This window comes from Sodiomyces alkalinus (genome assembly GCF_003711515.1).
Source record: "Sodiomyces alkalinus F11 unplaced genomic scaffold SODALscaffold_10, whole genome shotgun sequence".
Lineage (NCBI taxonomy): Eukaryota > Fungi > Ascomycota > Sordariomycetes > Glomerellales > Plectosphaerellaceae > Sodiomyces > Sodiomyces alkalinus.
In genome coordinates, this window is record NW_021167088.1 from 1,254,736 (window position 1) to 1,275,098 (window position 20,363).

Here is a 20,363-nt window from a genome sequence, read left to right on the forward strand (position 1 = left end):
GCGGATCCAGTGCCTGTCCCGGCTGCCTCCTTTACATCCATCCAGGCGCTCCCCCAACATCTCTTCATCCTGTTATTTTGGCAGTTGTTTCAACATAAACCCATTTCAATCTCGCTCGCATCATCGGCGTCCATTCTCCAAATATGAACGACGAGTCTGTCCACTCAGGGGGTGGCCACCGGTGCCCACCGACAAAGAATAAAATGTATCGATGTATCAAGATATCTCTTGCAAAATGGGTTGGAAAGCTTTCCAAATGCTAGTTCGTTGTATATGAGTTCGTTCTTTTGGAATGACCATTTCGACAAAGGTGAAATCAAGTGGACGACTCTGCCTTTCGGAGGCATGTCTTGCGTTGTGGTATGGAGGTGTGAAAACAATGTAGACATGGGAAATTAAACTGATTTTTGTATGAGGTTCCGGTGGGAATTGGTGTCGTGAAATCGTTGTACCTTTATCGGGGTTTGTTTGCGGTGTAATTTTGTGATTGTGACAAAAATATGTGTTGGATTGTTCTAGTATGAATGTCGTGGCCTCGTCTACCTCCAAGCGATGCTGCAGTATGAGAGGAAGACACGGGTGAGCCGGGTGAGGTTACTCGGCGGGCTTCTTTGCCACTTCATCCCAGCCCCAGACTTGGGCAAGGTATTTGGCCATGTTGACACGCTTGGATCGCATTTCGACCATCCAGGGATGTTCGAGCATCCGCCAAGGGCTGGCACGGCGGTTGGGTTCTTTTTCGAGACTACATGGGAAGAGGGGGGGGGGGGGGGGGGGGGGGGGGGTGGTCGTCAGCCAAACGGTTTCCATAACGGAAGAAAAAGACAAGGCAGCGACTTACCAGCACTCGATGAAATACTTGAAATTGTCGCTCCAGAATATCTTGGCGTCGGGTTCATCCTTGAGCTTAGGAATGGGTTGCTGGACAATATAGGTCAAAAGATCAATGAGACCCGCACGAGGCTGCATCTCGGTGCCGTCGGCGGGGAACGGGAACCGGTGCTGGGCGACCTCGAGCAAGGTGACACCGGTAGACCAGACGTCGGAGGTGATGGTGTAGCTCTGGCCCGTGATGCGCTCGGGCGCCATGTAGTAACTGGTGCCGATGAAGGTGTTGGCCTCCCCCTTGGTCCCAAAGTCACCCGAGACGCCAAAGTCGCAGAGCTTGACGTCGCCGGTGCGGCAGAGCAGGATGTTGGAGGGCTTGATGTCGCGGTGGATGATGCGCATGCTGTGCAGGTAGGTCAGCCCGCTCAGCACGCCCTCGGAGACCTTGCCCAGGACCTTCTCGCCCGTGCGGCCGCCCAGCTTCTTGACCTCCTTGTAGATGCTGTCGAGGGATCCGCCTTCGCAGCACTCCATGGCGATGGAGATGGTGGCCGTGGCAGGGTCGACAAAGGCGCCGTAGTAGCGGCAGATGTGCTCCGAGGCGCATTCCTTGTTGAAATTGAGCTCGCGGACGATCTGCCTCTTGACGTCGGGGTCGGGCGTGGTGGTGATGACCTTGAGGGCGAAGACGGTGTTGCCGCCCTTCAGCTTGCACTTGGTCACGGCACCTCCGGCACCTTCGCCCAGGTTGCCCAGCTGGATGACCCTGTTTTCCATGCTGGCAATCCGCCAGCCCTCGTCGTCCAGGTCCTCCACGTCCAACGTCCTCGCGCGCTCCAGCGTCAGCTTATCAAAGGCCTCGAGACCCTGCAGGCTGTTGTCCCTCTCCATGCCGACACCGCCCTCGCTCCTTTCGGAATAGAGGGAACCGACGGCGGAGGCGGGGTCCGGCGTACCCTGCGGCCTCGGCGCTCCGATGCCATAATTTGAAGCGAAGGACAGGGCGGAGTATTGTGAGCCGGCCGACGTGGGGTTGCTGGCACGGCCGTCGAGGGGACCGAAGCTGCCCGACCTTGAGTGGGCGGCGCTGCTCTCGCTCCCCCCACTCGCCGACTGACCGGGTTGAGAACCGGTAATGAGTCTCGGGGGCTGTTCATAGGGCGTGACTTGACTGCCCTTGGGCGTGGCGAGGTGGAGGGTGGGCAGAGGAGGCCTCGAAGGAACGGCCTGGAGAGGCTGGACGACGGGCTTTGCATTGGGAGAAGGGGGGATGGCGAGACCGAGTCTTGGGGTCCGAGAGCCGCTGTTGGACCTAGCACCCCCAGGCATCGCAGGACGGAGGAGGGGCACTGGCGAGGCCATGGTCGGTACAGAAGCTGGTTGCGAATTTGTCGAGTTGGGAACCTGATGCGGCAAAAGTGCGGTTAGAAGCATGGAGCAGAGTAATGAGCGAGAAGTAAAGAGTAAAGAGAAGGAAAATTAAGGACAACTAGAAGTACACTTTGAACCGGTGAAAGGGGGGGGGGGGGGGGGGGGGGGGGGGGGGGGGGGGGGGGGGGGGGGGGGGGGTAAGGAAGAAGGGGGAAGAAACAATCGTACCTGTTGTGATGTTGGCTCCATGGTAGGCGCGAGAGTGACAAGAGAGTCGAGCAGTCAAGACCGATTAGAAATCTCCGAAGGGATTCGAGATCTGAAACAGCTGTCCAGAGGGAGCGTCTTTTTTGGCGCAGTCCGAGGCAGTTAGAGACAAAGAGCGGTAGATGAGGCACAGATAACAAGGTTGATCGATGATGCTTCAGGTCGAGCTTGACACGACGGTCGCTGGGTTGGGTAGTGAGTACGAAACGATGACAGCGAAACAAAGAGACTGGGGGCCAAATCAGTCAGGGCAGAGCAAACTGGCGAGTTTGCTAACCGAGTACAGCGCCGGCGAGGTTTTTTTTTAACTGCTTCCCTTTTCTCTGTCCCTTCTTTTCTTGCAGTCGATCGAGTCGGAAGGGTGAGGTGAGGGACGGCTTGGGCGTTTGTGTTGCGTAAAGTAGTGGAGTTGAAGAAGAAATGAAAGTCCCTTTGTCTCAGGGCTCTCGAGGCTTTCAGGGCTGCCAGGATTCCCAGGACTCCCAGCTTCCCAGACTCCCAGGGCTAGGCCGAGGAGGTGACCCGTCTTGGGCTCTCGGGTGGGGTTGGGAGCGGGACCTAGCGCCAGAGGAGGAAAAAGAGGGGGCGTTGAAGGTGAGGGTCCAGTGAGGGAAGTTGATGCGGACGATGCGATACGATGCAGTTAGTTGGCTTTGCCGTTGTAGCGCAACAACAGCAAGAGGGAGGTTTTCGTATGGAAGCTCGTTTGCCGGACTTGGTCTCAACTCGACTCGGATAGCTGACTGCGATGCACAAGAGTTGATATGGAAGAGTTCCGGGAGAATGGACCTGCAGCAAACGGAGAGATGGAAAGGAGGGGGGAGAAAGAGGGCGGCTGAACGAAGGTAATGTATTATGCACGGGTGCAGGTGATGGAGTCGGTTGGTTCGATTGATTGCGAGAAACGGCACAAATTATCCGAGCCGATGAGGTGGGAGGTGGGAGGTTCGGGGGCGGGATTTCTGTTACAGTAGCGGAGTAGCGGTTCGCCGATGATGGTTCTGACGCGTGGCCTGTTAAAAGAGGAGGCCGAAGAGAATGGAAAAGTGGTTTGGGAGTTTGCGATGAATAAAGCAAGAAAACGGAAGAGACAGTTGGTTTGATGTGTGTCTGTGGTTGTGGTGTGTGGTGCGTGTGCGTGGGGGGAAAGGTAGGTCGAGGTTGGTAGGTGAAGAGGAGAAGAAATGTGGAGGGAGGAGAGGGAGGAGAGGGGATCGCACGACTTGGACGCCTTTCTCTGGGGTCTTCGTAATGAGTCTGTAGCCGCGAAGCTGAAGCAAGAGCAGAGGAATCAGAGACAAGCAGGAAGCCACGACCTAGCTGTGTACATACTCCGTACTCGGTACTCGGTACACGTACTTAGATGGGTACGACGTCCTTAAATCAGGTACAAACGCTTATGCCCCTGACTACCTTACCCAGTACCAGAAACCGTTGGTACCGTTGGTACCGTTGGCGTCCGCTCTGTTACGAAACGTGGGCGGCCCCAAAGCATCCGACAGGAAATAGCGGGGATAGCCGGTAAAAAGAGTGGTCGTGGGTCGTGGGTCGTGGCAGGCACTTGACGCTCAACGGTGCGAAGTATTAAGTATTCACGGGCGACCGAGAATCTCAGTGGTCCGGACCCAATATTGGAGGGGGCACGGGTTCGAGCAGCCCTGCAGTACGTGTAGGTCCACGCCAATGTTCAGGAGGACGGAGTACGGACACGAATATATGTCGTCAGGGATCTGAGACCCACACTCGCCGTGGAGGGCGCTAAAAACGACCCGCTGGATGGAGGCTTGAGCGAGGGCGAGTTAAATAAGAGACAAATACCTTTTAGTGAAGCAAAGCTCCAAGGCGCTACTATGGGAGACGTGTCGTGTCGATGTACTCCGAATTCATAATACACTAAAGAAAAGGTATGAAGTCCTATTCGGATTCGTACGTCCCGGCTTACCACCCATTGAATATTTTGACATCCTAATAATCTCCTGTTATCCCGGCCACCCGAAAACTTGCAGCTCGCTACCGTTCGTCTTCCCAAAACTTCACGTCCATCTCATTTCAATATAAAGCGAATAGGACTGCCCTGGTCAACCACATTGCCCTCTGTACAGCCGTGCCAATACGACGTTGGCCGGGGGCAGTTCTCGGCCACGACGCAATAGGGTTGGTCCAAGAAAAAGCAAAACGAAAAGAGAAATAAAACAGTGTTGCAACTATTTCTACTTCCAGGCTGCCCTCCAAGGCTGTGGTGTCCTAGACGTGGTCGAATGGCGGCCCTTCATGCAGCGGGTTCTGGGTGCTGACTGAGGTTCGGGCTTGCCCGACTGCATGATCAACAAAGAAGATGTCATGTCAAGTCGTTTCGTCTGAGGTGAGAAAATGGATAATAGGATCGCCTCTCGTTAAATTCTATCCATTCAGGAAGCCTTGTCCACTCCTACCTTGCCGTGTCCCTTGAATGGAGCGAAGTACTCTGTACTTCATAGGACTTAGTGGACCAACCAGCCTAAGGTATTGGCAGTGCTCCAAAGCCGATCGATGTTCTTACGCACCATCCAAGGGGTTTTTTGTCTGCAGCTGGCGCTTCCAGGCTCGATTTCACCCTGACACCTTTCGAGCTTTGGGCGTTGCAATGGCTGCATTGTTATATCTTGCCGATCCCCACGATTCCCGTGGGTAGCCTATCATTTGCTTTGCCGGGATTTTGAAGCGTGGGAAATCGAAATCACGAAACAACACCCTGTTCATGTCTCCAAGCGCGCGCGTAAACTACCTAGGTAAAGTAAAGCATTCGAACCAGTAACTCCTAATCTTTCATTGGTGGACAGCCGGTGGCTTCGTCAGCCGTCCAGGAACCCATCGGCGGGGCCTGCTATCTTATCTGCTTATCGGCTTATCGCGACCGCTTGGACCCACTCGGCCCCTGCACCTGTTTTTTTTTTTTTTTTGGAGAGATCTGGAGTGGAAGGAAAACGCCAGAAAATTTCCAGTGGAAACTGTCGAAACAGACATACACCGTAATACTCCGTCGCATTCACACCCAGCGGGCCAATATACGCCTAGATATTCTCTTCTTTATCAGATTGATCTTTCAGCCTAGTTCTAATTTGGTCCGGCTCGCTCCATTGGTCTCCAAATGCCGGCTTCCGTAGATCGCAGCCGCCGCCGTGCCCAGTCGGTCGAGGAAGATGGTGCAACATCATCTTCTCAGAGCTCCGATCACGATTCTTCAGGAGCCGAGTCTGACTTCCTGGATAACCCTGGCTCTCGCAAGAGACGGCGAACATCGCCGCCCAGCGTTACCAATTTCCTAGACGACGATGAAGAAGACGAGGACGAGGAGGACGAGGACGAGGACGAGACGGAGGTTCGACCAACCTTGTCGACAATCCAGGTCCCTTCCCGTGTGAACAGGAAACAAGCTGCCCGACAAACTTCGGAACCACCCTCCTCCAAAACCCAGACTCAGAACGAGACGACCCAAGCCTCCCGCCCTACTCCCGTCACCGCACCCACCGATCCCAACACCAGCTTCGCCTCCCTGAACGTCCGGCCATGGCTCGTCCAATCCCTCGCCAACATGGCCATCAAGCGGCCCACCGGCATTCAGAAGGGCTGTATCCCCGAAATCTTGAAGGGCCGGGACTGCATCGGCGGCAGCCGTACCGGTTCCGGTAAAACAGTAGCCTTCGCCGTGCCCATTCTCCAGAAATGGTCCGAGGACCCGTCCGCCATCTTCGGCCTCGTCCTGACCCCGACCCGCGAGCTCGCCCTCCAGCTCTTCGAGCAGTTCAAGGCCATAGGATCTCCCCAAGGCATCAAGGTCATACTCATCACCGGCGGCACCGACATGCGGCCCCAGGCCATCGCCCTCGCCCAGCGTCCCCACGTCGTCATCGCCACCCCGGGTCGGCTGGCAGACCACGTTCGGACCTCGGGCGAGGACACCATCTGCGGCCTCCGCCGCGTTCGCTTCGTCGTCCTCGACGAGGCCGACCGCCTCCTCGACGCATGGGGGTCCGGCAGCATGCTCCCGGCCGTCGAGGAATGCCTCGCCGCCCTACCCCCGCCGCAGCAGCGCCAGACCCTCCTCTTCACCGCCACCATCACCCCCGAAGTCCGCGCCCTCAGGGACATGCCCCCCAAGCCGGGGAAACCCCCCGTCTTCGTCTGCGAGGTCGACACCCAGGCCCTCGCCATCCCGGCCACCCTCGCCCAGCACCACCTCCAGGTCCCCGTCACCCACCGCGAGCACTACCTCCACGCCCTGCTCCTGACCGCCCGCAACGCCGACCGCGCCGCCATCATCTTCTGCAACCGCGCCTCCACCGCCGAGTTCCTCCACCACCTCCTGCGCCTCCTCGACCACCGCGTCACCGCCCTGCACTCGCGCCTGCCCCAGCGCCAGCGCACCGACAACCTCGCCCGCTTCCGCGCCGCCGCCGCCCGCATCCTCGTCGCCACCGACGTCGCCTCCCGCGGCCTCGACATCCCCGAGGTCGCCCTCGTCATCAACTACGACGTGCCCCGCGACCCGGACGACTACATCCACCGCGTCGGCCGTACCGCGCGTGCCGGCCGCCCCGGCGAGGCCGTCACCTTTGTCGGCCAGCGCGACGTCGAGCTGGTGCTGGCCATCGAGCGCCGCGTCGGCCGCGAGATGGAGGCGTGGACCGAGGAGGGCGTCAACCTCGAGACCCGCGTCGTGCGGGACCTGCTGAAGGTCGTCACCGAGAAGAAGCGGGAGGCGTTGTTGGAGGTTGAGGAGGATAGGGAAGTTGGTGGGAAGCGGAAGAGGACGAAAGTGAAGCTCAGGGCCGTTTAGCCGTCATTGCATAATGAGTGAGGAGCGAGGAAGCGGCGGTAAGGGGTGGTTGTGGGACGCTACGTGAAAATATACGATATCACTCTTGGTAGAGCTGAAGTACCCCCTATGTATCAATGCCAGTCTTCGCCTCAACTGTACAAATGTGAACGGGCGTTTCATGTCTCATGTCTCATGTAGGCCGATCGGAGTATCGTGCTCGTTCCCTTTCGAAGCTTGGGAACCTTCTAGTTGCCCCTGAGATTTTGATACCTGACACCTCCCCCCAGGGCGGCACTCTGCTTCGAACACACTTCCAGCAAACTCGTTCATCAATTGACCTGTAGCTCGAGGCCCTCGAACAGCGAGTGTTCCAGCAAAAGCAGCTCATCTCTTTTTCTCTCCATCGTCAGCCGGACGATGTTACGCTGCAGCACTTATGTGGTGCTGGCGGTGACAAGAACATAAGTGCCGGCACCGTCGTTTAGCCTCTGACCAGGGCAAGGGCGTCGGCATAAGAGCAGCGTTCCAGCGTTTTTAAACGAAGTCAAGCCAGTTAAGTAGGTGGCTGGGTCTTGAACACGCGGGGTAAGGTAAGGTAAGACAGATGGATGAATGTATGGTATTGGGAGGCAGATACCACCCGAGACGGAAAGCAAACCTCGTCGGTATGAACGATACACAACTTGCCACGGGGCGGGGAGCCGTGTTGCACAAGCCCCGTAATGCCTCCGAGTCGCGTATATCCCCACGTTTTCGTGAACGGCACCACGCGGGGAAGACAGGGCCGGGTTGGTTACTTGGAGTCTCAAAATGCAGGTACGGCTCGGACCAAAGGAAATATAAACAGACGAGGTGGTAGAACGGGCCGAATCTTGACAGATAGTGGCGACGGTATATCAAGTTGGGAATGTGCTGGGTTTCTTCTTCCCTGCTCACGCGTGCATGCCACGATGCGGTCGCCACTAGGTTAGCTTGTTGATGTGGGGGATAGATGCAGATGTAAGTTCTGGATAACATATACCCAGAGCCATGCGGAAACCATGGCGGTGGCGATGGTCGTATAGCCCTAGCAGAAGTTGCACCGCAGCGTTGCAGTCGTACTCGCTCGCCAGCGGGACGCACAGCACTGTACTGTGCTCAGTATGAGTAACCCTCGTCTCGCCACATCAGCCACGCCGGCAGTGGTCAATGGTCGGGTTAGTCCATATAGCCAGGTTGGGTAAGTGGCTAAGGGGGGGGAGGATCAGAAAACGCCTCTTCGACTACGAAGGAAGTCTCGGCGTCTCCGGTGGGACGGATAGTATATATAGAGCGACCGACTTAGAAGAGAGACCACTGCCGCTTCTGGCGCCACACCAAATGCAACGCAGAAGGAAAGGCAGTGAAGACAAACACGAAACCTGAATCCGTGGAAGTCCCGAACGTCCAAACTCGGGCTGGGACCCGTAGGATTTCATCGAAACGCACCGGAAATAAAAAAAAAAGGTCCTGCCACAGGACTCAGCTCCAGTGACCTGACCCGAGCGTCTGGAACAGCCCTCAGCCCTGTCAACGAGCATGGGGACGGCTTATTTTTAGTTTAGAAGCTTCGGGGAGAAGAGTAAACAAAAAAAGAAAAAAGAAAAGAAGGATTCACACAAAACCATTGGTGCCCTGTCCCCGTGCTGACTCCAAACTGCCCGAGTAGGGAGTACGTAAAGCCACACCACACCACGCCACGCCACGCCAGCCTTACGGTGGATCGTGGGAGTGACATCGCTGCCAGGCCAAGGACGGGGGAGGGGTGTGATGTCGTTGTGGGCTTGCTGTGTGGAAAACGACTGAAAGGAAAGCGCAGTGTACCGGTCCGGCAAACCCCATATCGGCCAGCTGGAGGGAGGGATCAAGAAGAGGATCCTTGAAGTGAAGCACGAATAGAGGCCTGGAATATGTATGGGAGGAGAACGAGATCTTGGCTCCGTCGCTCAGGGCCGAACGGGCCGTTACGGAACACAGGTAATTGGGTGCTTCGAAGACGCCTGGTGCAGGGCAGGGGTACCGAGACTTCTGTGCGTGGTTGACCCAAGGAGTAGGTCGTAGCTCAGAGTGGCTCCGTCAGCTTGACGGAGCTTCTCCGATGCTGGCAGAGGTTGTTGTGTGTGCGATAAACAGATCAGATCAGAAGAGGAAGAGGGAGGAGGGAGGAGGGATGGTCAATGCTTTTCGATTCTGCTTCGAGTATGGCCGGACGCTATATCACGTGATAGTCCCACATAAACAACCTTCTTTTGTGGGGTAGAATCGACGCTAGAAGCTGTGGAGCGAACAAGGCGCAGGCGCCACGGGGGGAGGCCGCCAATCAGGAGAGCTTACACCCCCTGTCTCTTCCGCGAGACGATGGAAGTGCACGACGCCAAGGCGGCATTTTCACACGTCGCCATGCGACAGACAGGACGGAGTAAGAAGGCGACGAAAATAGCACTCCCCCACCACCACGAGGTTGCGTATCCTCTCGTCGACAGCAACAGCGTGGCAGCATGGATCATCTGTCGATCGTGGACCTTAGATCTGCACTAGTCGGACTAACGACCAAGGTTTCGCGTCGGGCTTCGGCGGCCCTTGTTGCTTTTGGGTCCTGTGGTTTGAGCGTCCCTGTAGGGCAAGCTGCTAAGCTTGTCTGTTTATCACTTTTGTTAGCCCCCGCTTCGTGGCGGAGAGAGAGGCTGGGAGGGGAGGGGTGTAGCTCTTCCCCCGTATTCCTGCTAAGCGAAACACAGAGATGGTGCTGTTTTCATCAGACCAAGCATAACAAGAGATCTCCAACTCCTTCGCCGGTTAAACATACTCGGATTTCAATGTTCGAATGATGTTATCCCGACCTACGTCCTAGGCACGGTTCATGTCAAGAAAGTCGGCAATGAGCGTTACTGCGCCGCAAGATCAGCCTTTTACATCCAGGGGTGTGGGTAGCACCAACCACACGATGTGCACTTTTGCATCCGAACTGCAGCTACACCCATTCCCCAAATTTGCCGAAAAAGGAAACGGGCTAGACGGCGGGGTAAATTTCGAAACAAACAGCAGGAGAATCGAAGTCGCGCCAAAAAAGATATTCTTCCAGTCTCGAACCTTGCGTAAAAGAGCTGTACCATAAATAAATAGAAAATCTCTGAGATGAATTTGAGTCTTGGAATCCCGGAAAGCTCCATGTCCTCGTTGAAAAGACTGGGATGCATGGATTTATGAAGCATCAAACAGCGCAGCTTTGACGACATGACCACTGACGGAGGAGCAACCGGAGTTGCGGGGTCGCCGGCCTCCGTGTGGGTCCGCACGCTGGGTTACCTAAGCGATCGGCAGCCAGGGTTCTCATATTGAGCAGCATGTTTTATTTTAGTAATACGCTGTTGGCATTCCGTGTTCCGGCTAATACACGTAAAATACATGCAAAAAATGCCCTTTCCCGGTTTATTATTCCGAGCATACCAGTCGGTCGCATCGATAATGCCGCGCATTGGAAAGAAAGAAAATCCGGGAAAATAGGGCACAGCTGTTCCCCCCTTTGCTTAAGTCCGGGGACCTTATCTTTGGCGTGGGGGAAATGGTGTGCAGCTTGAATGATATGCGTGTGGGGACAAGGGAGAAGCCGGGATTCGAAACGCTCAGCTGACAGTTACTAAGCTGTGTCTCGTCTCGCTCGTCTTCCGGTATTTTCCAAGATCCCACGATATTACCGCGATTCGATATCGGAGTATTGGGAAAATCCTGGTCTATTGCGTTTGGTGTGTCCTGTTGATCTCTTGCTACGTGAAGAACCGACATAAAGCGGGTGTAAAGGGCATCATGCGACGGAATTAGACAAGGCAAGGATCAATGAGGAAGGGGTGTATTTTGGTTTCGATGTGTCGCTTCCCTTGTCCAAACAATGTAATATTAAGACGTCGAGACGGACGGGCTTGGCGGAGAAGTTGGGCGCCGGTTGCTTGCACGAAGACGCCGGGTTGCTGCTATCAAAGTGGGCTTTACAAGACTCGAGGTGCGTTTGTGATGGACTGGACTAGGCAGTTCAAACGGCTCCTGAAAAGGACATGAAGGATAACCATTTGAGCAGAAGAGAACTGCCGATACGCGGACCCATCACCATCTACTGCGGGTACCCGAAATGATTACTCAGTACCCGTCTAATAGGCTACCCTCCCCACGAGAGAAGTGAAGTCGGGTGTGCATTCGTACGCGGGGTTTTGACTGTAACTCGAAACGAATTGCATTGACTTCACTGCTCCGACACCCCGATTTTTTTTGGGGGCAGTGCAGGCAGATAGATTCCATGGTGTTCCTCGTAAGTCAAGGGGACGAAGGATGCAACTTCGCCTGGTTGGCCAGCGTCGGGCGGATTCCGCGGCCAACTGCCGGCAAAGACCGTTGGAATATGAGAACTAGGAGACGAAGGACTTGACCATATATCTGTTGGTCGTCAGGATACGTCGTATCCGTGCGAACGGGGCTTATTATTATAATAAACAGGGCTAACAATGGTGACTCGACGGCATGTTGCACAGCAGACCAATGAAATGCGGCAGAAGAAGGAAGAAACTGTTGATTAGTTAATTTCCAACACAACAACGGTCAGATGTGTCAGGACGTTAGATTAGTGAGCAAGAAAAGAAATTGTTTCATTTTTCGCAATAGGCACGAAAACCAATGACAAGAGAAAAGGCATGGACAATTAAAGGGTCAAACGGAAATTTGCTTACCAAGTCCGTACCCAGGCATCTTACCTAAACCGAACAAGTATGAACTATGGCCGACTGACAGACTCGGAACCGAACGTGGACTTCAAATTTGCGGCCTACAAAGTCTCCGGGGTTCCGGTCTGCTTCGTAATCCAGATGAAGATGACGAATAGATCTCGTTTTAGTACAAAGGTCCAGTAGGCAGCAAGATTCCAGGTTCATAGCTGTTGAACCCCTGACAACGTCAAGAGACTTGTCCATGCTGGTCTTTTCAAAAATACTTTTTCGTTTCTTTTTTCCTATGATGACCGAAGCATAACGGGGAGGCTGACGTCGGAGGGCTTGTCGGATACTCGTTCTATTAAGAAATCTCGAAGTAATAATTACGTTGTCCGTTGTAGTGTACGGTGTTCTCGGAGGAAGGAACGGTACCTGGGCTGGTATTCTCCGCCTAAGTCCGACGCTGCGGATGGATGACAGATGAGGACGACCTGGAAGGTGCTCGACCTGGGGTGGGGATGTAATTAGGTAGCAGGGGCCGAGGTGTGTTTCTGGTAAGCAAGTTCGGCTCATGGATTTTCAATCACACCCCCACCCCCCGGCTCAATCTGGTTCAACAGATGAATCCTCCTGACCCTGTCCAGTGTCCACGCAGCCAGAGAACATGGGAGGGTGCGAAAGTAAAAAGGCGGAAGTGGGGGTGCTTTCTAAAAGCCCGCGGTCGGACTCGGACTGCGTGGCCCTGGCCTTGGCTGGACTCAACACTCACACCCCTCCTTCCTTCTGTGACCTTGGCTCCCATGAGTCCCATCCATCAGCGGGCTTTACACCGCTCCCGATCTCAATCCCCGGAGCTCTGGGAAAGATACTGCATCCACACACCCCCCCATCGAAGTGAGGTCCCCCCGAGGTCCGCAAAGCCAACTTAAAAGACTCTCGAGGCCCCCCTCTTCCCTCGTTCTCAGATTTATCATCTTCCGTCATACTCCATCTGAAGAAAAAAGAAGAGAAGGATATACGACAGGATACCAAACGATGCGAAAGACAGACCAGCAAGCTTCAAAAGGAGTACTTACATATACAAGCAAGCTTCGTGGAACGCCAGGGCCCTCACAACATATCCCGCCAATTCGCATCATCGCAGCCTAGACCGCATCCCTGTCACTTTACCGATTTCGGCTCGCTCGTCTGCCTTGAGTCACAACCGGGGAAAATTAGACAATCTTTTTATCTCGAAACACTTCGAATTACCAGGCACACAAACATATAAGAAACCCAAAATGGCCTCAGCAACATTTTATCGGCCATCGGCCCCCCCTAGCTACTCTCCATTCCCTGCCTCCACCACCACTGCGACTGCGACTGCGACTGCGACCACATCAACAAGCAAGCAGTCTGCCGCACATCTCCTCATCGCCGCCCAGAGGAGGAAGAGGGCCATGTCTATCACACAAACCTACTACCTCGCCCACAAGGCGCGGGCCAAGCTCGCCTACGAGGCAAGCCGCGCCGACCACGACCTGCGTCTGCTCGTCGGCCACGCCAACCTCCTCGACTCGCTCATGTTCGAGCTTGCCGACGCCGAGCGCGAGCAAGAGAGCTGGTTCAACCAATCGGTACGGGGCGCCATCCGTCACGAAGAGCCCCAGCCCGTCCCCGTCGCGTCTCCCGCCCTCGCTCCTACACCCGCCCCAACTCCCATCCCAACGCCGGTAGATAAGAAGGACCGGCACGTGCAATGGGCGGACGCCGCCCCGGAGCCACAGCAGCTCTGGCATACCGAGCACATCGACGTCGACTCGGACGACGACTCGGACCTCTACGATTCGGACTACGACAGCGACGACGACATGGAGATGGTCGAGACAGTCACCGTCGCCCGTCCCGTCGCTCTCCGGCCCGTAACCCCCACCACTACCCTCACCACTAGCCTCGCCACTAGCCTCACTACTACCCTCACTACTAAATCCGGCGCAACTCCTCCCACCACACAAAGCAGTTCCCGGCCCCTCCTCGCAGTGGAGGAGGACGAAGACGAAGACAAAGACGAAGACGAAGACATGGAAACAGACGACCTCGAAGACGACTACGCCCAACTCGAGCTCGTCCGTACCGTGTCACACCCGCACTCGCCGCCAGAACTCGACGCCGACCTGTCCGAATCGTCCGACGAGGACTCGTCGATGCCGCCGTCGCCGCCCAACGTGAGCTTCGCCTTCCCGGCGAAGGACGCCAAGGGAGAGATGCACCACGCCCGTTCAGAACAAGAGGAGCAAGACGAAGAAGACCGCAGCAGCCTCTACTCGGAAGGCTTCTACATCCCGAGGAGGAGGAATCCGCCCCTCGTGTCGGCCATTTCGGTCTATTAGAGGGTGGAAAGAACCTCAATTTTCTCTCTTCTTCTCTGCGACTCTTGCTTCACCTTTCTGAGCATCTCTATTATTTGGCTTCGAGCGATGGTGGCATGACGGCGGCGTTTTACACGGGGTTTCACCGGGAAAATTGGCAGCAATCTCATCGATTTGATGGAATGCAAAGCCAAATGCTATTATTCTTTTATTGGTTTGTCACCTTTGGTTGGCGTTTCATTCCAAGGGCTGGTGCTCAAGCAGCACCGCACAAAAAGGAGGGACGTGGATCGTCTTGGGGTCTGTTTCTTCTCATTTCACACCTTTGCATTTTCTCTTCTCTCGGCTTATCCTCGCTCCCCTAAAGGGGTTGAGCGGGAAGCCATGATGTATTTATTGATTAGCGCGATATGCTTTCTCTGGGACGGGCGATACCACCACTTCTTCTTACTACAACTGGGAAATCTAGCGCACGGCTTTCCTCACTTTCAATTGAAGTATACCAATACCGTCATGTGTCGCAAGTTCGGCTCCTCTCTCGTGTCCGTCCCTGGTTGTGATGACTCCCACGGTCAATTCGGTTAGCGAGTTCGGTTTCACCTCGACCGGAACAAGGAAAGAAACTCGCGGCTTTTGGTCGGTTAACGAGTCATTGGGTCGCTTTATGGCACTTCCGCTGTGCTAAATGGTAGGGCGGAGGGTCGCGGGGCCGAAGACCGACCATGGCTGTTTTTTCGGGCTTTGGGGTCGCGTGGGAAATCGGACCCTTTCGGTATGACTCCCATCTCCATCTCCGTGTCACCACGACCAAGCAGACCCTTAAAGGTACGGTACGTACTGTACCTACTCACTCACTCCGTGCTCCATCTGATATTATCTCCTTCTAGCATCATCTCCCATCTTTTCTGATCATCATCGATTTCAGCAGGGTCTATTTGGCGTCTAGCAGGTAGGTATCGACTCCTAACACCGCCATTCTCTGCCTTTTTGCTCGTTGCCTGGTTATTTGCGCATTTGTATTGCAGAGCAGATACATGTACACACACGGACTCGGTACGTTTCGTTCAACGTTCCCGCCTCGGCTACCGCTAGGGGGCGGGTGATTGTTAACCACACCCCCCTTCCTGTGGCTCTTTTCTCTGCGCTCCGTCTCATGATCGGACTTTGCGGTTCGTCCGGTCGGATACAAATCGCAACATTTCGGCTGCCGCTCTTTTGTATCCGACCGGACGAACAAAGTCCGATCATGAGTCGGAGCGCAGAGGACTCCAAATCAGAACCCAATCACTTGTATGACGAGTCCGCTGTTAGTACTATCTGTTTTCATACGTACGTCGTCCCGAGTCCGACGCCTCCCTTAAGAACCGACGCCCAAGTTACCTTATGAATGAATACCCGTGATGTATTCCGTACTCGCGCCCGATGGCCCAATCCCGCGGTACCTTATCTAGGTAGGTACCCAGACTAAAGGCGATTTACCAGTTGCCGTTTTTCTCTCCGTGTGATGATGCTGGTTCTCTCGGCCACAATCGCGGGTGCCTGGTACTTTGTCACTTTTTCATTCCTTTTTTGGTCTCTCCGCCTGAACACATGTCACAAACACGAACCCACCTCCCATTTCGACCTTGTTCTGTCACTCGGTAGCCTAGACCTGGTGTAATCATCCTACCATCCAAAATTCCAAACCACACGCCGTTCTCGACCCCATCGTCGTCCTGGTTGCCTTCTGCGTCGCGGCATTCATTGCGCCACTGCCTCATTGCGTCACGAACTAACTACTCCGTACCATTACGTGGCTGCCTGTGCTTATGCACTGGAAATGATTTTTTTCTTCTCCTTCATGCGCGTAAGAGAGCCGGGGGGGAGAGGGAGAGAGGGTTGACAAGCGGAGGTTTGACAACTTACAAGAGTTTCGGGTCAGAATTCAGTGCTATCAGAGACAAGAACGGCACTGAATTACGCGCGATGCGCTGCGAGTACGGATGCGACTCGGAATGTGCTGAGCGACGGCCGGCCGCGTACCTTGTCTATTTGAGACCGCATGCGATGTCCCTTGTTGGACTGGGTCGGTCATCCGTCGTCGCGCTGGCGGAACAATCGAATCACGGGTTCTGGATCATGCGTGTGTGGGCGCCCTTCTTGTCTTGTCGCCCGACTTTAAATCGGCTTGGCGTGGCCCCAACGCTGCCCCGACCAAAAACGAGCGATACGGCAAAATGCGTATTCGTATCTGATTGACAGTCGATGTATACGATGTAAAACGACTGGTACGACACCCGTAGTCTTGTTTTTCTCGATATTCTCATCCGATCTGAGGCAAGACAAAAATAAAGTCGCCAAGTACAGAGTTAATAAGATATAGAATGTCAGAAAGCCATTCGTCGGCGCAATAATTCTCCAAGGTCCCTTCGGTCAGTTGGATCACGGTAAATGCCGTGAGATTGTGCTAAGTGCTAAATTCAGCAGCAAGCGCGGCCTTGTAAATATAGAGCTAGTTCCTTCTCTACAACGTACAGTATACCAGATCGACGCAACACCCGGGTGCGATATCACGGAGCTTCCCAGTCCCGAAACTTCCATTTGCAGCGCCCTAGCCATGGTACAATAAATCTGTTTTGTAATTCTGCACCCTGTACTTCCTGCGATGGGTGCAGTATGAATGTGTATGTACTGTGGACCCCCATGTTTTCGACGGGCATACTTAGACAACAATAATGAGAAACAAAAATAGAGGAAAAAGTCAAAAAGAAACGACAAGGGTGAGATTCGAACTCACGCTCCCGAAGGAAATAGCTTAGCAGGCTATCGCGTTAACCACTCCGCCACCTTGCCGCCCAGTTGTTCATTGTGCCATGCAGCCACATTATATACCTCGGTTCCTATATTACACACCCGTCCCATCCTATTTTCACTTTAGACTTGAACTCAAGCAGCCAGCCATCCAACCCACCTTGATGGCATTCTAGCCCACAGTAACCAAGCATCAAATCAACGCGATCGAGTTGTGTTATATACCTACCTTGTGTGAATAACACTGCACACGAACAGCGATGACCAGGGCAGCTCTTACGGAGAACGTAGGCCACGGAATCCACGGAGTCCTGGTTGCCTTCACTTGCCTGATGGGCAGACTGAAGGCTGAACTTTCCCCGGCAGCCCTGAGCTTCGCGAGGGGAGTAGATACCTTATGTTCGTTGTTGGTACAGCGGTGCTCATGCCGTTTAACAAGCAAATTACAGTGTTCGGGACCGTCCCGGAAAGAAAGTTGACGGGTTAGAACTTAGCGGCTTCAACATTCACATAGATAGATGCATGGCTTACTGAGAAATCCGGTCTCGGTGGTCATATCGTTTGCTTTGCCAAAAGACAGAGAGATTCGCAGCCTACATTCCTTGAGCCTTGCATGAGCATCACGCGTATTCCGTAACATCTCTTCCGGCCGAAACATGACAGGTTCCTTTCCCACCGAGAGCAGTTCCAGCGTGGAGGATCGGGTGCGACCGACCCCCGAGCAGTTCCGCGAGACCTACGATGCCGCCTTCCGAGTGTGGGCGAACCTCCACCTCGATGCGATCGAGAACCCTGCCTTGCCCGCGTCATGTCTTGTGCCCGGGGACGCATTTGGTCAGCACCCTTATTTCCCCCCTAACCTACGAGTGCAGCATTTGGGCGCAACCCGACATGACGACGGGCCTCCTCCTATCTATGCGACTGGCTTCTCCATCTGGGGCTCGCCGCCTTGCAAGGGTGACGTTCCCTTCCCACTCTTTCCGCAGCCGCTAGAGATCGAACTGGCCACAGCTGAGCCTGTCATCCTATCCATCGTCAGACCGGAACAAGCGAGTTTCAACAACTGCCAATGGTTTGTCCGGGCGGACACGAACTATATCCCCATCCTTGTTTTGGCCTGGGCCTATATTCTGTCTGCTCGCTGGGCCGAGTTATTACCGGAAGCCTGCTGCCCCCTAACCTACACCGACAGTCAGGCAGAGCACCAAGATGACCCGTCACAGCAGTCGCGGGGCCGGCGCGGCAGCTACGTCGACGTCGACATTGGAAGTGCAAGTCTTGAAGAGACTCGATGGTGGGCGGCCGTGCTGGCGCCAGGACAAGGCTGGCAGTCTCGTGTGTCCGGCTCGTATCTTGTATCTCCTTGGTCCCTCATCCTGCAGCCGCATCCGTGGTTCGTCGTACGGAGGGCGAATTCGTCCTCTCCGCCCTCTCCGCCCTCTTCTCGCCCCCCAGCCGTGTCGTCGTCGACCGCTATACGGTTTCTTGACCGGTTCTGCCTGCGGCACAATGTCATAGACCAGAGCCACGCTGCCTTGGCCACTGTCCTTCTCTTTCCACGCCTCGACAAAGAGGGAATATGGAAACTTTCCTATCCCAAAATCGGCGCCGAGACACAGCCGGCCGAAGTGGCTTCCCATGAACAAGGCCCTGCTCCTGAACGCCAGTTACGGCATGACTGGATTCACCAGGAACACCGTCTCGACCAACTTCTCACCTTGAGCTGCCACCAAAGGGGTATACGCCCAATGCTGCTCAGTGTATTTTATGACCCACAAGTCGATTGCAACCTGGTGAGCGCGTGGCTACAGGGAACAATGGCAGCTATCGAAGCAGCGGCTCATGGTGGGCCGAATGTCCTTGGACGTATGTTTATGGGGCGCGGCCCATCCGTCGCATTCCTCTGGGTTGGCGCGACCATCCTAGGGTTACAGAAGGGCCTTTTGACGCAAGTTCGACGCGGGGAGATACCAGCAGATCTCCACTCCGCTGTGTGGTCGGGCACCGTACAATCATTCCTCCAACCACCAGTGTCCAACCCCCTTTCGGTGGACGGATGCATCTTACGTGCAGATGAGTGTCGGCTCCTCTTCCTTTCTCAGTCTCGTGGTCTACCCCGTGGGGTTCCTTCCTGCCAGTGGAGACCTTTCGGAGCAACACCCGTGGAAGATGTGGACTTGGAAGTCCGGGCCCATGAAGAATGCGAGAATCACTGGCTTCAGTACCGAGGTTTCGCTTGGGACTGCATTGACGGCGAGTGCCAGCTACAAACTCCCGAACCCGAGCCAGGGCCCCGCCCCCCGCCTCTGGATCTCCCACCTGCCGAACACCTTAATAGCGGACGGCAGATTACTATTCTTTACGACCACCTAGACACAAGGACAGAAGCTGCCTCGGTAAAAGCTACGCGCAGTGTTTTTTGCTGGCTGCGCCTCCATGGGCAGACTCGGCATGAAAGGGATATCTGGGACCATGACTGGTTCCATGTACCCGATTGCGATGAATATGGAAACTGCAGGGCGGAAGACGAAGGCGGAAGTCCTTCCGTATCAGACCGACCTATCTCACCCATTAAGAACCGGATGTCTGGACTAGATGCGGCGTCCGCGGCGGATATCTCACCCGTCAGGAACTGGCTGGCTGAACTAGATACCGCGGGGGGCTTGGAGGAGGAGGAAGGGAAGGAGGAGGAAGGGAAGGAGGAGGAAGGGAAGGAGAAGGGGAAGGAGAAGGAGGAGGAGGAGGAGAAATGATATGAAGGCTAATGCCACGATACAATAGGTTTACAATAGCGTTCCAACTCACATCATGAGTAGTACGTCTGAACCCAGTGAAGCGCGTCAGTTTTGGATCGTAGCAGATGACCTGCTCGTAGCCGAGATGCTCCTGAACTTGGTCAACCGTGAATACCTAAATGGTTTCGCACAATATTACTGTCCGTTAACTCTCCATCGTCCCCCTGCGCCTTTACGAAGGAAGGGTCATCTTCATCGATGAACTGACCGGATCCCTCAGTGTTTCGTGCAGATCCGCCCTCCACGCCACTCCGAGCAAGACTAGGAAATGCCAGCATTGAATTGGGTCCTGTAGAGCGAGCTAATACGTTTACATGGCCATAGAACTGACCATAAATGAGGCTCGGACTTCAGTTCCCCGACCTATTTGGTAGAAGTGAAAAGCGCCTACAACGAACGTACCGAGTCCGTTGTACACGTACTTCGTAGGGAGTCTTCAGGTTAGGGGTGGGGG

The 20,363-nt window shown here is 54.9% G+C and overlaps 6 protein-coding genes and 1 non-coding gene across 7 annotated transcripts; 3 read left to right on the forward strand and 4 right to left on the reverse strand.

The window, feature by feature from the left end:
* Positions 1-594: 594 nt before the first annotated feature.
* Positions 595-2,448, reverse strand: SODALDRAFT_320498 (kinase-like protein; the record flags this gene model as incomplete). Its single annotated transcript, XM_028609541.1, has 3 exons — positions 595-745; positions 842-2,232; positions 2,428-2,448. The coding sequence occupies 3 exons, from the start codon at positions 2,446-2,448 to the stop codon at positions 595-597; spliced, it is 1,563 nt and encodes a 520-aa protein (XP_028463844.1).
* Positions 2,449-2,491: 43 nt separating this feature from the next.
* On the reverse strand, positions 2,492-5,099 carry SODALDRAFT_362900 (hypothetical protein; the record flags this gene model as incomplete). Its single annotated transcript, XM_028614508.1, has 11 exons — positions 2,492-2,518; positions 2,598-2,695; positions 2,776-2,843; positions 2,947-3,255; positions 3,308-3,576; positions 3,687-3,737; positions 3,885-3,930; positions 4,063-4,238; positions 4,567-4,600; positions 4,681-4,823; positions 5,010-5,099. The coding sequence occupies 11 exons, from the start codon at positions 5,097-5,099 to the stop codon at positions 2,492-2,494; spliced, it is 1,311 nt and encodes a 436-aa protein (XP_028463845.1).
* Positions 5,100-5,454: 355 nt separating this feature from the next.
* SODALDRAFT_328422 (DEAD/DEAH box helicase) lies at positions 5,455-7,541 on the forward strand. The gene has a single exon (XM_028610687.1). It carries the CDS (start codon positions 5,594-5,596, stop codon positions 7,280-7,282), a length of 1,689 nt encoding a protein of 562 aa, XP_028463846.1. The 5' UTR covers positions 5,455-5,593; the 3' UTR covers positions 7,283-7,541.
* A 52-nt stretch (positions 7,542-7,593) lies between these two features.
* SODALDRAFT_362902 (hypothetical protein) lies at positions 7,594-10,758 on the reverse strand (the record flags this gene model as incomplete). The annotated part of the gene is made up of 15 exons (XM_028614509.1): positions 7,594-7,697; positions 7,948-8,226; positions 8,286-8,395; positions 8,598-8,700; positions 8,765-8,809; positions 8,976-9,069; positions 9,107-9,282; positions 9,309-9,383; positions 9,504-9,550; positions 9,617-9,789; positions 9,831-10,002; positions 10,089-10,129; positions 10,196-10,253; positions 10,373-10,579; positions 10,730-10,758. The coding sequence occupies 15 exons, from the start codon at positions 10,756-10,758 to the stop codon at positions 7,594-7,596; spliced, it is 1,713 nt and encodes a 570-aa protein (XP_028463847.1).
* A 2,189-nt stretch (positions 10,759-12,947) lies between these two features.
* SODALDRAFT_328423 (hypothetical protein) lies at positions 12,948-14,838 on the forward strand. The gene has a single exon (XM_028610688.1). It carries the CDS (start codon positions 13,257-13,259, stop codon positions 14,343-14,345), a length of 1,089 nt encoding a protein of 362 aa, XP_028463848.1. The 5' UTR covers positions 12,948-13,256; the 3' UTR covers positions 14,346-14,838.
* A 208-nt stretch (positions 14,839-15,046) lies between these two features.
* Positions 15,047-19,930, forward strand: SODALDRAFT_381310 (hypothetical protein; the record flags this gene model as incomplete). The annotated part of the gene is made up of 10 exons (XM_028615160.1): positions 15,047-15,149; positions 15,250-15,273; positions 15,350-15,630; positions 15,974-16,087; positions 16,233-16,446; positions 16,841-16,923; positions 17,291-17,328; positions 17,383-17,500; positions 17,629-17,740; positions 17,778-19,930. 10 exons carry the CDS (start codon positions 15,047-15,049, stop codon positions 19,865-19,867), a joined length of 3,177 nt encoding a protein of 1,058 aa, XP_028463849.1. The 3' UTR covers positions 19,868-19,930.
* SODALDRAFT_t179 lies at positions 17,076-17,156 on the reverse strand. The gene has a single exon. It is a non-coding gene; the product is annotated as a tRNA-Ser (tRNA).
* Positions 19,931-20,363: the final 433 nt, after the last annotated feature.

Coding starts and splice junctions, on each gene's coding strand:
- SODALDRAFT_328422 (XM_028610687.1), top strand. CDS start 5,594: ATGCCGGCTTCCGTAGATCGCAGCCGCCGCCGTGCCCAGTCGGTCGAG.
- SODALDRAFT_328423 (XM_028610688.1), top strand. CDS start 13,257: ATGGCCTCAGCAACATTTTATCGGCCATCGGCCCCCCCTAGCTACTCT.